This window comes from Gekko japonicus, unplaced genomic scaffold, assembly GCF_001447785.1.
Source record: "Gekko japonicus isolate JY-2015 unplaced genomic scaffold, Gekko_japonicus_V1.1 scaffold4285, whole genome shotgun sequence".
Classification (NCBI taxonomy): Eukaryota; Metazoa; Chordata; class Lepidosauria; order Squamata; family Gekkonidae; genus Gekko; species Gekko japonicus.
This window is the reverse complement of record NW_015170400.1, coordinates 38,719-55,056: the sequence shown is the minus strand read 5'-3', so window position 1 is coordinate 55,056 and position 16,338 is coordinate 38,719. Positions and strand designations below refer to the sequence as shown.

The following is a 16,338-nucleotide window of genomic DNA, read 5'->3' as shown; positions in this document are numbered from 1 at the left end:
CCTCAATGGGTAGAATTTTATTTGTTTTTTCCATAACAAACAAACCAAACATACACACATATAACACAAACGGGGGTATCAAATGCTTAAGCTTCCAATAATTGCCTCTTAGATATTCTTTATCTAATACAAGATCACGTATCATTATTTTCTATGAACTCACATTTTTGTATCTTAAAACCGACATCTGTACCTGCTATCTCAATGTTCTAACCTATACTTTGCTCTAGGGATTACATTTTTAGGTTACAATCATTTGCGCTATTACACCAGTTATAGAAGCGCCTCCATATGTTCTGGAATGTATAGTTTGTGGATCTGTTAAACTTCTTATTGTTAGTTTCAGTAACTAACAACAAAACACCAGGTCTCCTTTACGAAATAAAAAGCACGGTGATTTTGTTGGCACTGAGGTTACACGTGCATCTTGAACCGTGTTCAATACATGGAGAAGTCCAGCATTGTTGGAGAAATGAATTATCAACATTAAATGTTGTGTCTATATTTCAAATTCTGTATCATTTTATAATTGTCATCATCAGTCGTTCTTTTTTATTCCTTTTTATACAGATGATCGCCATAGTTATGGACATATTTACAGATGTGGATATTTTCAAGGAAATTGTAGACGCTTCTACAAGAGGAATCTCCGTATATCTTCTGCTAGATGAATCGAACTTCAGCCACTTTTTTAAGATGGCAGAGAAACAGGGCTGTCAAGTACAGAGGCTCCGGGTAAGTAATTTAGTCTGCAAGATGAGTAAATATTTATCACTCATATGTTCCAAACTAATTTATGGAAATTTTAATTGTAGAATAACAGGGCAGAATGAATATCTAGCAGTAGAAGCAAGGAAGAGTTTCCGCCAGGTTTCTGAATAGCCACTGGCCTGTTAATTCTGGAAAATAACAATTGCCTCTAGAGTGACTTGGCAAACTCTAGTAGAGCGGATTCTTCCTTAAGGCTAGATGGTGAAGGAATGGGGACATTTATTGGAATGGTAATCTAACATTATTCTGTCAGTTTTTATATTGTAATCACCTCCCTTGACCCATTGATATGGGCAGGGGTCATTTCGTAGAAAAAGAGCTAGGGGAACTCATTAGCATAACTCATTAGCATATACCACACCCCCTGACATCAGGTAATCACCTCCCTTGACCCATTGATATGGCATATGGGGCAGACTTCTCAAAATAAATTATTCAATTTTTTGTAGACTGGTAGATTAGTAAGAAATGTTTGTGGGTTTTCGTGGAATTATTTGCAAAGTAGCTTGATGTAATCACTGAATATACTGAAAAGTGTTAATATCTTTTTTTCAGAATATTACTATGTGCAAGATGTTAACTGTTGAAAAATATTTCAGTATTTGAAAACTTCTTTCAGTTTATCTGATACTGTCCTTTCAGAAACTACCAATTTAAAAAGATATTTTCAATGTAGGCAGATTTTGATAGTGTGATATTTCAGGTTTTTCTTATTTTTCCCCTATTGTGCAGTACGTTCCATTGTGAATTAAAAATGGTTATATGAAAGAGACATAGAATGATTAGTTGTTGTAGATTTTCCAGGCTGTATGGCTGTGGTCTTGGCATTCTCAGACCTGACGTTTAGCCAGCAGCTGTGACTGGCATCCTCAGAGGTATAACACAGAAAGATGGAGTACTCTCTGTGTCAAGGTGAGAAGAAAATGGTAGGCAGGTTATTTATATGTACTCAGGAAGGTGGGGTAGGGCTGAGTCATCATCTTGTAGGAGTTCCCCAGGCTGTGACATGCTAATGGAGGAGCTTTCCTGAGGAGGTTCTTTTGCATATGGATTGAATCATGTCTAAATTCTGTGCTCAGAAGCATAACTTCCCCACTCCTCCTCGGCCAAAGCTGCTTTCTGAAATACTTCTCCTGGAAGACAGCAGAGCTGAAGGGCTGTCACAAAAGGGGGAGAATCCCTCCTCTGCTTTTGCACGTGCAGATCTTTTCAGAAAGATCCAACATACAATTTTCTAGTGAGCTGAAGAATTCATATTCTCCACAAATCATAGTACATCTTGTTATTTCTTCAGTGGAAGCATGGTCTGATCCAGGGGTGGCCAAACTTGCTTAATGTAAGAGCCACATGTCAGAATAAATGTCAGATGTTTAAGAGCCACAAGACATGAACAAACATTACACACTTCTATTTTAAAAATATGCACATTTGCTTTTTATTAACATTAAATGAAACGGCCAAAAATAAAAACAAAAGGGGTAAAAACAGATATTGATTTGTCCAATGATATTTATCTGTTTGCTAATGATATTTATTTGTCTAAGAGAGAGAGAGAAAGAGAGAGGTGAAAAGAAAGAAGGAAAGAGGTGGAAAGAAAGACAGAGAGAGAGAAACAAAGAAAGCAAATAGATGGAAAAGAGGGGGAAAAACATGGCTCCCCTTCGCTTCCCCAGCTGCCCTGCACACGGAGAATTTGCTGCGCTAAAGGCATGAATGTCAGGTGGATTTTTAGGGTGTGATCACACCGCAACATCTGGGAAACGTAGCGTACCTGTGGCCAACCCATGGTGTCCCGCCGAAGATGCGGAGTTAAAAAGTACCTCGGAAAGTGCACTAGTATCCGGAAAACGCGGGGCAGGGGCAGGCAGCTGATCACGGGAGCTCTAGTATCCTGTGGCATCTGGCGCCCGTCCCACGTCGCGTCGCAAACTGGATGTTTTTCGTAAGCGCATGCGCACAAACACAAAACTGAAAGCAGTGCTGCTCCGCGGAACTGCGCATGCGCACAAACGCGAAACGCTTGCGTAATTGCGCACGCTGTTTCTTTGCCATGCTGCCGCATCGCTGTGTGATCGCCAGCTAACAGTCGAAGCATGGAGACTCGGGAGACGGTGTGATTGGGCTACCGCACTTTATATTGCTCCGAGGCGAACAGCCACGCCTCCCCCCTCCACGTTATCTGGCCTGTGTGACCGGGGCCAATGTGTGTGAAAGAGCCACACGTGGCCACCCCTGGTCTGAGCCATCAGAATTCAGAGACTTACTTTTATGGCTGTCCAATTTAGCACATCTCATGCTGTACCAGTGATACTTTACACAATATTCCAGGGCTGCGCGTTCCAGGTTGAGATCAATAACTGATTGGTTCCTCTTTGGATCTGTAACGAAGGATGGCAAATTGAAATCTTGCTCCATTATTGAAATATTGGAATCTTGCTCCATTAAACTCCTTGGCTAGTGCTCAGTAGGAAGAGGAAGGCATTCTGATTTATTTCACTTCTCGGCCAGCCTTTCCATGCCGTGCTGCCTATTGTGCGGTGATGCAGAAGTTAATTCTACTTGACACCATTACAGCTTATTCCCAAGGCTTGCGGCCTTGCTCAGAGAAGTCTTTGATACAGAGGAATGGTGTGCCTATGTCTGTGGTAGTGTCTGTGTCTTTTCTGGAAGTTTTTTAAACTGCTGGTTGCAGAATAGTGGTCCAAACAGAATCGACAGGTAGTGGATTACTGGCTTTATATAGGAACATTGTTTCCTTCTGGTCGCTGCCCCCACAGAGACGATTAGGAGCTTCCAAGATCTGTATAGCTCTGATGAACAGGTTGCCAATGAGAATGGTGTGTTTTCTGAGCAATCTTGGGTGCGATGAGTTTCCGGCAGTTTCTCCCAGTTAATGATTACACTCTGCATGTTTGCTCAGGATCAAACTCCCTCCAAGCTGGGGAGTCCTGTGAGCAAAAGTTCTACTTTGTGAGCTACCAGCATTAGCGTCGTGAGCTGGTGATTTGGCTGCTGCATAAATTAGTTTTCTTTGGAGCCATCCTTCCTGAGCTGAGTCAAAAATGTGTGTGCCGGAGGCTAAAAAACTGTGAGCTAGCTCACACTAACTTTGCTTAGAGGGGACACTGAGCATGAGATGTGCTAAACTGTCACTGAGCCCAGTGAAGGGTGCATAGGACCAGACCTTTGATATCTTAAATGTTCCCATATCCACTCACCTCATACACTGAAATCCCATCCTAAGCGTGTGTAAGTGGAGGTGGCGAACCCGTGTTATTTTTTTTCAAAAAAGGAAAATATCCAGGGCTATTTTTGGGCAGGAACGCACAGGAACAGAGTTCCGGCTGGCTCCCGAGTTGGCCACGCCCAGCAGGAACTGATTAGCATAATAGGCCACACTCGACAGCAGGAACTCATTCGGATTGGCTGGCTCCCAAGTTGGCCACACCCAGCAGGAACTCATTAGCATAACAGGCCACACCCAGCAGTAGAAAGTCATTAGAATTGGCTACATTAGGGGTGTGTGGCCTAACATGCAAAGGAGCTCCTGCTACAAAAAAAGGCCCTGGGTTTTGACAACAAACAAGGTCAACAGAATAAGAAGCAAAAGGTGGGTGTGGCTGGATGACCACACTTCTGGTAACATGGGGGTGTGGCCCAATATGCTAATGAGTTCCTGCTGTTGGGTGTGGCCTATTATGCTAATGAGTTCCTGCTGGGCTTTTTCTACAAAAAGAGCCCTGAAAATATCTATCATTCCAGATTGGTAGTGGTGTTGGTTTGTTATAGCGACGCTAAACAGGAGCCCAGTAGCACTTGAAAGATTAACACAATTTATTCCCGCATAAACTTTGGTGAGTCAGCGCTCTCTGTCAAAGATGCATGTGATGAAATGAGCTCTGACTCACAAAAGCTTATGCTGGAATTGTTAAATCTTCAACGTGCCACTAGACTCCTGTTCAAAATACCTGAATCCATTTTTATATATTTCTAGATGAAAGGGTCCCGTTTGTTCTAGGTTTGTTGTTGTTGTTCAGTCGCACGGTCGAGTCCGACTCTTCGGGACCCCATTGTTCTAGGCAGCAACATTTTAGTCCCTAGCCCACGGTCACCCAGTGAGCTTCGAGTTCTGGTTTGACAGTCTGACCACTGTACCACACTTGGGAGGGTCTATGGAGTGATGGCCTTTGGAATTGCTCCAGGATTTGGGGAGGAGCTCCATGGCAGAAGAACATGAGAAGCCAAAGTTGGATCAGGCCAATGGCCCATCCAGTCCAACACTGAGTGCACAGTGGCAGCAGCACTGTGTTCTTTCACCTGTTCCCTCCATGGAAATGGTAGGCAGAATTACCTGGTGGATTCTGCTGTAGCTTCTTCACCCAAAAAGTGATTCGCACATGGGATTCACTGCCACAGGAGGTGGCGGCGGCTGCAAGCATGGATGGCTTCAAGAGGGAACTGGATAAACATATGGAGCAGAGGTCCATCAGTGGCTGTTAGCCACAAGGTATAGATAGGAACTCTCAGTCTAGGGCAAGTGATGCTCTGTATTCTTGGTGCTTGGGAGGAGGGGGCAACAGTGGGAGGGCTTCTAGTGTCCTGGCCCCACTGCTGGACCTCCTGATGGCACCTGGTATTTTTGGCCACAGAGTGTTGGACTGGATGGGCCATTGGCCTGATCCAACATTGGCTTCTCTTATGTTCTTATTATATTGTAATTCATTGTTTTTAATCTAATGCTCTACCACTGCATTCACAGAGCCCAAACTGTGGTCAGCACTATCGAAGAAACCAACCAATCACTTCTTAGTGTTGCAGGAGGGAGAAACAGGTTGTGCCTAATTTGTATAGATGCTGCCTTTGGGCAGGGGGAGTTGTTGTTAGGTCAGAGATTGTTGAATGGTGTATGGATACACACACACACCCCGACAGACTAATGCAGCCTAATCCATTTGTATATACAATGTTGGCTGGACCGGAACTATTAGATTTCTTGCTGCATGCCATAAGAATTGCAACGTATACTAATACCTTCCTCCAAAGCAGCAGTCCCGTGCTCACATACTTGGGTTTAAGTCTTGCTGAACTCATTAGGTCTTAGAGTTAGTAAGTAAACATAGAATTGGGAAGAAAGTTGTTTAGTACTGGTTATATTAATCATATTAAATCTTTTTTCATATTGTCACCTTTTCCAGAACATGAGAGTTCGTACAGTAAAAGGACAAGAGTATTTCTCCAAGTCAGGGGCAAAATTTCATGGAAAAATGGAACAAAAATTTCTTCTTGTCGACTGTAAGAAAGCGATGTATGGTACTTACAGGTGAGAACATGTGTTGCAGTTACAGTTAATTTAAAGTTTAAATTAAAGTTGGAAGTTCAAATTTATAGCCAGATTTATTCATTAACATTTATGTTTTCTAAAATTTTGATATAATTTAAAATACAAAAATGCATTGTTTACTGTTTTAGATATTATATAATCCTTTGTCTGTTTCTCTTTTTGAGTAAGATAATTTCTTTAGGTTCCAGCACAAAGTATGAAGACTGGTTACTAAACTGGAATATAAAACAACAGTTTAAACCAAAATATGTGGCCACTCTCTGTTAAACAACAGAATCCAGTAAATAATTATGCATGCTTAAAGTAAATTGTTACTAAAGTTCACTATGTCTGTGAATATATTTACCTATTTCATTACAATCCACACACATATACAGCCTTCCTATTATAAAACAATACCTAAGGTGGCTAAAATAAAATAACATAAAATATCAGCATCATCCACTGCTTCCTTAGGTAGTTAACAATGGTTTACATGGTGCTTGCCATGAAGGAACTGTTATGGTCCACATACCAAGCATCAATGCAGCAGTAGAACTGAGTTTTCCCAGCTCGTGCACTGGGCATACGGGATCATTCCATGGACACCATCCTTAGTTATTTGGAGGGAATAAACAAAATATTTAAAATAATCATCTTCCAAATCCCTGAGTTCAGTTACTCTTGGAACTATGATTATTTGATACAGAAATCAACAAAGGAATAGTGTGTGTTGTATAATTTACATCTGCAATAATATTATGATTCTTAATTTGCTTCTTTTTTGTTACATTCAGATGGGACACAGGAGGTAAGGTAAATCATATTTTCCTGCCTTCAGATTCCTGCTCAAAGTGTATCTTAATTTACACTGCAAAGTCAGATTGTAAAAATATGATAATTCTGGGCTCCAACACAAATTGTGTTGAAAGTGTCTGATAGTGTAATAATGGTTAGGTTTATGTTTTCCAAAAATAGCTGTTATGTAAAACCTGCTGATATAATATATAAGGATGTTAAATGATTGGATACATCTCAACAAAACAGTGTTAAATGATTAGATACATCTCAGCAAGACACTCAGTATTTTCACCACTATACCGCTATATCTCAGCAACTTCCATTTTGAAAAATATTGTTCAAGTTTTAGCGATTTGTTGCCAATGCCAAAACCTACCTATAGGCAGGGGTCATTTCATAGAAAAAGAGCTAGGGGAACTCATTAGCATAACTCATTAGCATATGCCACACACCCTGACATCAGGGGCCTGGCGGTGGACCTGCAAGGCCAGCGGGAGTGCGAGGAAGCCCCGCCAAGGCCCTCCCTGGCCCCAGGCAGGCAGGGATGGGGAGAGGCGGGGGGGAAGCAACTTACCCTCCCTCTTCTCCTGCCTCCTCCTGGCTGAATGAGGGCTGGAAGCGGGGTGGCCGGAAGCAGGGGGCGGGGCTTCGTTATGTGCCCTGCACCTCACCCGGGTATGCTTAACCATACACTTCACATACCAGTAGCATAAAGTGGCTTCATGCCTTAGCTAGCACTTGTTATGAGGATTAGCCCTCAGTCAGTGTAAATTAAATATATGAAAATATTTTTTAAAGTATTAAAAGGAAATTTATACTAAAACCCTAAACTAGAAGGGTGTATGTCTACCTAGTAGGGGTGTACAATCGGTAAAGCTGAACTGAAACCCCCCCAAAAAAACCTTTCGGTATTTTTCGGGTATTTGGCATACTGAATCAGTTCCCCTGAGCTGATTCGGCTTCCGAATACTGCATGCTGAAAAAAATCCGAAAAACATTCGGGTTTCTCTGGGAGACACTGCTGCCTGCCTTTTCCTCATCCCCATAGGAAACAATGGAGGATTGGGGTCACCTTCTTTGGATGCCCCTAGAATTGGACCCCATGGCCCAGTCTTTTCCAAACTTGGGGGGGGGTCTTTTGGGGAGAGGCTCCAGCAGCTACAGTACAAATTTGGTGCCTCTACCTCAAACCCCCTCCCCCTCAGCCCCCTGAATACTTGTTAGAAGATTTTTGCCATTGACTACAATGGCCCCATAGGATATAATGGAGCCAAACATTTCCAGGAATACTGGTATTGGTATTCAGGTATATTCAGGAATCCCCAAAAAATCCGGCTTTATTATACCTGCACACCCCTACTGCCTAGGCTTGCACTGTTGTTGTCCACTGTATACGTGTGCCTCTCTATCCTTAAAAAGGTAAAGGTTTCCCTTGCTTGAAAGCCAGTCAAATCCGACTCTAGGGGGTGGTGCTCATCTCCATTTCGAAGCTGAAGAGCCAGTGCTGTCCAAAGATGTCTCCGTGGCCATGTGGCCGGCCTGACTAAATGCCTAGGTGCACGGAATGCTGTTGCCTTCCCACCGAAACAGTACCTATTTAGTTGCTTGCAATTTCTTGCTTTCGAACTGCTAGGTTGGTAGGAGCTAAGGCCAGAGACGAGAGCTCACTCCATCAGTAGGCTCTCGAACTGCCGACCTACAGACCTTACCGTCTGCAGCTCAATTGTCTTAACCTCTCAGCCCCTCTATCCTTAAGTCACCACTAAAATATCCGAATGGTCTTGCAACCCCAGTGCACATATGAAAGCAGGAAATATTTCTTTTGACATACAGAAAGGTCCTCAGGGGGTAATCCAATATAGTAACTCTAAAATTGCATCACCAGTGAAGCGTCTTCCTATTTCTTATCTGATTGTTATCCTTTCTTTCTATTTCAGCTTTATGTGGTCCTTTGAAAAAGCCAACCTCAGCATGGTCCAGATCATCACAGGACAACTTGTTGAATCTTTTGATGAGGAGTTCAGGACTCTCTATGCCCGTTCTTCTGTTCCCAGCTCATTTGATCCAGAATTAGTTAGGGTTAATAGCCGGCGAGCTCTCTGGGACCATGATGCATACCAGCATTCACAGTCATCCTTAGCTTCAGTTTCTAGCCAGCGTAATCTTCTGGGGAGGCAAGACAAGATTCACAGCTTCGATCCCAATTTTCTGAAAGCCCGTGGAAGATATGGAATAAATGATAATGACAAATTTGGTAACAGAATTCAGCTCTTTAATAAAACACCACTTCTTCCAGGTTTTCATATGCAGAATAGGATCCAACAACTTCAGTCCAATGAAGAACACTGGAAAAGGCATAGTTATGCTGGGGAGAAACCAGAAAGGACCCCCTATTTGATGCTCAACAGAGCAATGAACAGGACTAACAAATCATCAAATGCTTGGAAAGTACCCTCTGATAGCCTCAGTATTGTATCCTCATTGCATGGAAGTCATACAGACCACCACAATGCACCGCAGCAAAGCTTAGCTGATCGATTCCCGCAGCCCAAACTCAATATGGTAGGAAGGAACTCAATTGTTCGGAGGTCTTTCAACGGAACAGACAGTCACATGCGCCATCTGCAGCAGAAAATGCCAACACTTGAACGTACTACAAAATCATTTCTGCGTAACTGGCGCATTGAATCATACTTAAATGACCAGTCAGATTTTCCAGCAGATTCTAATGGTTCGGGGGTCGGCGAGAGATGTGAGGGCTCCGATGCAGCTGAAAATGTCAAAGCTCACGCTCTTTATGCCCATTCTCGCCTGCGTTCTTCGTTTGTTTTTAAGCCTACGTTGCCAGAACAGAAGGAAGTAAATAGCTGTGCCAGTTCTTCAAATTCAACTATCATTGGTTCAGAGCATAGCGAGACACCTAAAGCAACGCCCAATCACCTTCCAAAGATACAAGATGTGACTGACGACACAGAGACAGAACCGAGCCCTAATGTCCCCCTTGAAGTTGGCGTAGTAAAAAGCCAGAGCCCACAACTCTTAGAAGATAAAAAACCTAGTTTTAATCCTCCTGTTATCAGAGAGCAGCCTGCCTACTTAAATACAGCTGTGAGTACGAACAGACCGGTAGAATTTCTGAAAAATCATAGAAACGAATATATATTGAAAAGACGAAGTTTCCCAATATTTAACCAATCAAAATCAGCTTTGGATAACGGGGACAACAAAGAGGAAAGCACCTACATCTACAGCACCCTAAATAGGAATAGAATTAAGCCACCACTCATTATAACACCTCCTCCAGAGGATGCACTAAAAATCTCCAAAAGCTTGCACAGTGTACCCGGTCATCTAGCAGATGATGCTAAAAACCTCAGAACTGAACCAAAAGGCTCTTGCGCTGCCAAGTCTATCTCCGTGGCTGCATTAGTCGAAGTGAGCAACGACGAATCGAGTAAAGACGCCTTGCCAAAGAAAGAGAGCAAGAACTCTCCAAATTTCCTCAAAAAGGGGTCGCAGAAGCTGAGATCGTTGTTGAATCTTACTCCAGACAAGAAAGAAAACTTGTCAAAAAGCAAAGCGCCTGCTTTTTACAGGATGTGTAGCAGTTCTGACACTCTGGCGTCGGAAGACGAAGGGAATCAAAAGGCCAAGGTGTCTGAGCTGAAAGCTGACTGCTCTCCACGAAAAAAGAGAATGTCCTCCTCTAATTCACAAGGCAGCTTACATAGGAGTAAGGAGGATGTGACTCTGAGCCCGACAAAGTCCCCCAGATCACCCAAGCTCCCCAAATCTCCCAAATCCCCCAAGCCGCCAAAGTCACCCAAGTCTCCAAAATCTCTAAAACCTCCATCAGAAGAAAACCTCAAGAGATGTCCCGCTGTGATGCCCTTGGAAAATATGTTGTTAGAGCCTGCAGGTGATGTTTCAACGCCCAGGTTTAACACTGAACAGATTCAGTACCAAGAGGCCAGGGAGGTGTCTACAAACAAAGCCCGGGCACTTGCTCACGCTCCTGCCGGAGTCCTTTCACAAAGAGCCAATACGCAGAGGGCCAACACGGTGACAGCTCACCCTTCAAGCACAAAGCCGAAAGATGAGCTGCTGAGATCTCGCTTGAGTGAAAGGCGCGTTTACAGTCGCTTTGAGCCCTTCTGTAACATGGAAAGTTCAGCTCAGCAGCAAGGAGGAGTCCAGTCCAGAGGCAGCACACCAAAAAGCAGCACTCACGTCTCAGAGACAAGCAGCAAGGCCTCCGGAAACAACTATTCAAGGAGTAATCAGGTGGCGACCTACAACCCGCGTCTTTACCATCCGTTGCACCCAAATGAAAACAAATTTCGGGGCTTTATGCAAAAGTTTGGGAATTTCATATACAAAAACAAATAAAACGTAGATCTGGAACTTAAAAAAAACGACCCACGGCGATGTTTCAGACTGTTATGCAGCTTTTGTAAAGCTTCACTGAAGTTACCACGGGGTTTAGAAGACCACCGCATGTGTGTATAACTTTACAACGTCCAGAACTTTTGTTCTTCAGCTCAGGATAAGTTTTGAAATCGAAAGATGTTTTTTATGTGCTTGCATTTTTTAAAAAAATGGGATTCGAGATGCCTTTGTTGCCTTACCGCACAATATAGGTGCGTTATAAACCCTAAGAATAACAGCAGGCCAAAGGAAATGTTGCAGACACTTGTTAATACCTCACGGCCTTTGTACACAAACACTTTCATGCTTAATAAATGCATTTGTGGATTTTTTGCTCTCCTTTTTTTTTTTTTTTTTAAACACAGTCCTGTCAAGGTTGTGCTTCATGGGGGAGAGTTACATTTTCTGAACACGGGATATACATTAACGTTGTGCCACAAAGTATTGTACCAAGGTCACCCATTATACACATCTTCAGTACTTGAAGTACATTTCCTGTCCTGCCAAATACATCCATTCTCTGCTCCTAAGGTGCTTGTAGGGTGTGAAATGTGACTGTTCCAGTGTCACTGGAAATTCATTGTGACAGTGGGGTGTATCGTACCACACCATTGAACAAAGTTGGAAGCCTTCATCCAGCCAAAGGAGATTTTCTCCAACTTACATACCTCTTTAGTGGAGGAAGGCTTCCTGGAGGATGATTGAATCCACCCCATTACTGATAACTGGCAATTCAGCTCTCTCCATAACCCTTCTGTGTACTTTCTTTTTTTAAAAAAATGTTTTTATTTTGCCGCCAAATGCATCCAAAGCTGCAAGGACAAATTGAGCACCTGTGGTGAAAAAAAATTTCCCCCTCAGAATTGCAGCTTTCATAGATAATCTCTCTAGTGTGCTAAGCCTGAGAGAGTGAGCGTTGGAATGCAACTCCTAGATATTGATAAAATTGGACTTCTTCCATAACAGGACCTGGGTTTTTTTGTTTTTAAATAGTTTGAAATTCTTATCAGAAGAGATAAGAAAATTCTTATCAGAAGGGAATAAAATCCCCTCCGGGGGTCTAAAAAAAAGTGTGTGAGAGAGAGTTTTGCACCCAGTTGGCATCCCCCTTCCCAACAGAGTACAGGTCATTTGAGAGAAATCCACAAAATTCGCTCCTTTTAAACACGGTTAGTGGTATGTGCAGACGTTTCACAGCCGTATGGGATAGCAGAACAGGGAAGTGGCCGCCACACGGTGCTGTGTGTCTGTAAACGCCTATGTGATCCCCTAAAGTGCCTTTACAGGATGTAGGAAAGGACATCTTGCCTGTCTTCCCCCCCCCTCAGGCCCATAGCTACAGTGGGGCACCTCGGTGCTAGGCCCCCTGACTTCCTGGCAAGGCCCCCTCACTTCCCATCCATCCCAGGCCCCCAAGTGGTGGCGGATGTGGGGAAGGAGCTGGGTACAATGTTCCCTCTAAGCTGTGGAGTCCTGTGAGCAAAAAGTCTACTTTGTGAGCTGCTGGCATTGAAGTTGTGAGCAGGTGATTTGGCTGCTGCATAAATTAGTTTGCTCTGGAGCCATCCTTCCTGAGCTAAGGCAAAAATGTTTTTAGGATTGCACCTTGGGTCTGAATGAAATTAGTAGGATGCAGGGCTATTTTTGGGGCAGGAACGCACAGGAACGGAGTTCCGGCTGGCTTCAGAGTTGGCCACGCCCACTACAGCCAAAATCTGTACGTGCGTGGCTACAGAGGGAAGGCCTGGAGAGCGACCCCCCCAGTGACTCCAAGGCGGACGGGCCGGGGGGTGGTGGAAGGATTGGGGAGGCCTCCCTGTGCCTTCCCTGGCCTGTCCAAGTGCTGGCTTGCCCGGGCTCCCCACAGCCGCAGAGCACCTGGGCAAGCCAAGGGAAGGCACGGGGTGTGGCCTAATATGCTAATGAGCTGTGTGGTCAGGGTGTGGCCTAATATGCTAATGATTTCTGCTGTTGGGTGTGGCCTATTACGCTAATAAGTCCCTGCTGGGCTTTTTCTACAAAAAAAGCCCTGGTAGGATGTATGTTTCATTAACCCAGTTCAGATATCACAAATGCAATTCTTCAAACCTTTGGAAGCTTGGAAATAAGCTATGAACTTCTACATTCCTTCTGCTCACCCTCCATCCTCTTCACACGTATGGTCTCTTTTTCATTCCTTGACTTTCTCTACTAGTAGTTTGCCATGACGTTTGAATTAACTTGCAAACTTGCTTCAGATCATGGTTCAAGTTATGGCTTGAAGCAAGGAACAACAAACTATAGCTTCTTGGTTTACTCATTGTGCAAACTGTAGCTACAGAAAATCAAGAAAAGGAAACCTGGAAGTCCTTCATGCACAAATCTGTGGCATGTTCCTGAGATTCTGAGTCATCGTTGATACTTCGCAGAGTTTGTGATGTCTGAACCGGGCTGCTGTGCGCTGAATCATACCGTCTTGCCTTTTCGGCTTTTAGGGGTTCAAAAGAGTTGAAAAGTAATTTTGTTATAGCATATGTGAGTTGGGATGATATTCATCCCAAGTTAAGCACTTTTGAATTCCTCTGATACAGTCAACAGAGAGTTAAGCAGAAAATCCTGGAAAAGCTACAGCAACTAGTCTACAGCAACTAAAGCATACTGAGCTATTCGTTTGCATCATGCACAGGTCTTTATGAATACCAGTCCAAGTAACCTTTGGCTGGATCATGTCCTTAACTTTTTAAAGTCATTTTGAATGCCTCTTGCCTGTGTATTTGATTTTGTTCAAGAGGGGCCAGTGATCAGTCAAAATAATAAACAGAGGACCTACCTTTTTTTAAAAAAATACTGTGTGGATTTTGTTTTTGTTTTTTTGCATATCTTGGATACCTCAGAGTTGTCTTCTGAAATGTTACTGCCATAGTTACCATTTACACTCTTAAAATTAAGAACTGCCTGTGATGGATCAGACCAAGGTCCATCTAATCTAGCACTGTCTACATAGTGTTAAACAAGATACCTCTACAAAGCTTATAAGACAAAAGAACAAGAAGGAGATAGCCAGCCTCCTAGAATTAATTAATCCAAGCTGTATCTCACCAAGTCTCAGGAATTCAGGGTAGTATAAATAGAAATACCACCTTTTCAACAATATCCATGTCCCAACAGGACTCATCCCTGCTTATTCTTCCCTTGCTGGATTTCTCTCAGGACCGATCACAAAAATCACTTGCACAAAAAGCAGCTTCCCCACTAATTATATCACTGGGCTTTTTTTCTTGTCTATGAGCTCAGGTCATGTGCATGACGTTTCCCCATTTTCCTCTCTAAACACTCGGACTCTGTGCGACTGAACAACAACAAATGAGCTCAGGTCATGTGCATGACGTTTTCCCATTTTCCTCTCTAAACAGCCAGTAAAATGGGTAAGGCTAAGAGTGAAAGATCGGCTCAAGATTACCCCATGAGCTATATGGTGCAATGGTATTTAACCTTATGTCCTCCCAGTTAGTGTTCCCTCTAAGCTGAGTTAGTGTGAGCCAGCTCACAGTTTTTTAACCTCTGGCTCACAGAGTTTTGTCTCAGCTCAGGAAGGAGGGCTCCAGAGCAAACTAATGTATGCAGCAGCCAAATTGCTTGCTCACAACTTTAATGGTTGTCGCTCCCAAGGTAGAATTTTTGCTCACAAGATTCTACAGCATAGAGGGAGCATTGCTCCCCGTCCTTATGTAACCAGGGCCGTGATCACATGGGCAGTATGGCCTGACACAGCCACTCCTCCCTTCCGGATCAAATGGGCGCAATCAGACAGCCACATCTGTCAGGCGTTCCCCAATCATACGTATCCCATCATAGGATGACTCGGAGCCGGGTTAAAAAGGCACCACATCACAAGTGGTGTTTTCGGTTTCCTGCACAGTCATTGCGCATGGCCGGATGTCTGAATGCAGGGAAGCGTGTGCAGAACGGATTTGGCAGTCCGAACCTGCAGATCCATTCTGCTGCTAGGGAGGGTTTTTTTTAATTGCCTAAGTGCGCATGTGCACACGCATGCACACTTATGCGCGCATGAATTTTGAGATTTTTTTTGGCAACGTGCTCCATGGCTGAGGCACTGCAGTAATGTGGATGCTTTACCACGGGATGTCTCTGTGGATAACCCACAGCAGGGTGTGCTGTGTGGCTGATATGCCCCGCAACACTTTCAGTTGGAGCCGAGCCGCCAGTGTGACCACGGCCCAGGACACTACACATTATTTGTGAAATATGACAGATGCTAGAAAACCTGGAAAATTAAGAAACAATACTAAATTCTCTCAGTTGATGATCACATAATGAGGGTATGGGAACGGGAAACCTAGAAGAGTAATACCATAAACATCAAAATGCTGCATGAGGTCTATCATTTAAAAAAAATAACAATAGCAACTGAACCACAAGAAACAATAACCCTCCCGTTTCCCCCCAAATAATGTTTTTAACCTCTCCTTCAATATTAATGCCAGTTTCGATTGTAATCTGCACCAAGAAAATATGGTGTGCACTGTGTATAGAGGGATCAGTTACTACGATCCCACGTGATTTCATTGAATGTTTCTGGTTTTTTATTTGCAAAGTTTGGTGATGGAGCGACGTCTTGTGCTGAATGTAAGTGAATTTTATTAAATGCATCTTCATACAGTTTTCGAAGAGATGTTATCTGTCTTTTAGGAGTATTTGTTAAGCAAGGGAAAAAATAGTGTCCCTATCTAGAAATATGTCTTGATTGTCATGCTTTGGAAGAGGTTTATATATTTTTTTCCTGAGGAAAATAAAAGGAAACTATGTTGGAAAAGATTCTCTCTACTTTAGTCATTGCTTAATTTTTTTCAAGGGCCCATGGTCAAAGAATGAGATTAGAAAAACTCCATTAAAGGGTTAGTGTTACGGGAGGGAATTACACCATTGACATTTTCATTTCAGAGAGCAAAATGTCTTGGGCTGGCCCTGAAGGCAGACATAATACAAAATAGAACAAAGTTTGAGTCCAGAGGCACCTT

The 16,338-nt window shown here is 43.3% G+C and overlaps 1 protein-coding gene across 1 annotated transcript; it reads left to right on the top strand.

Annotated features, from left to right (window-relative positions):
• Positions 1-570: 570 nt before the first annotated feature.
• FAM83B (family with sequence similarity 83 member B) lies at positions 571-11,630 on the top strand (the record flags this gene model as incomplete). Its single annotated transcript, XM_015418283.1, has 3 exons — positions 571-735; positions 5,967-6,091; positions 8,830-11,630. Coding segments are annotated over 3 exons (2,742 nt in total), but the record flags the coding sequence as incomplete, so codon positions are not given.
• Between the last annotated feature and the right edge of the window lie 4,708 nt (positions 11,631-16,338).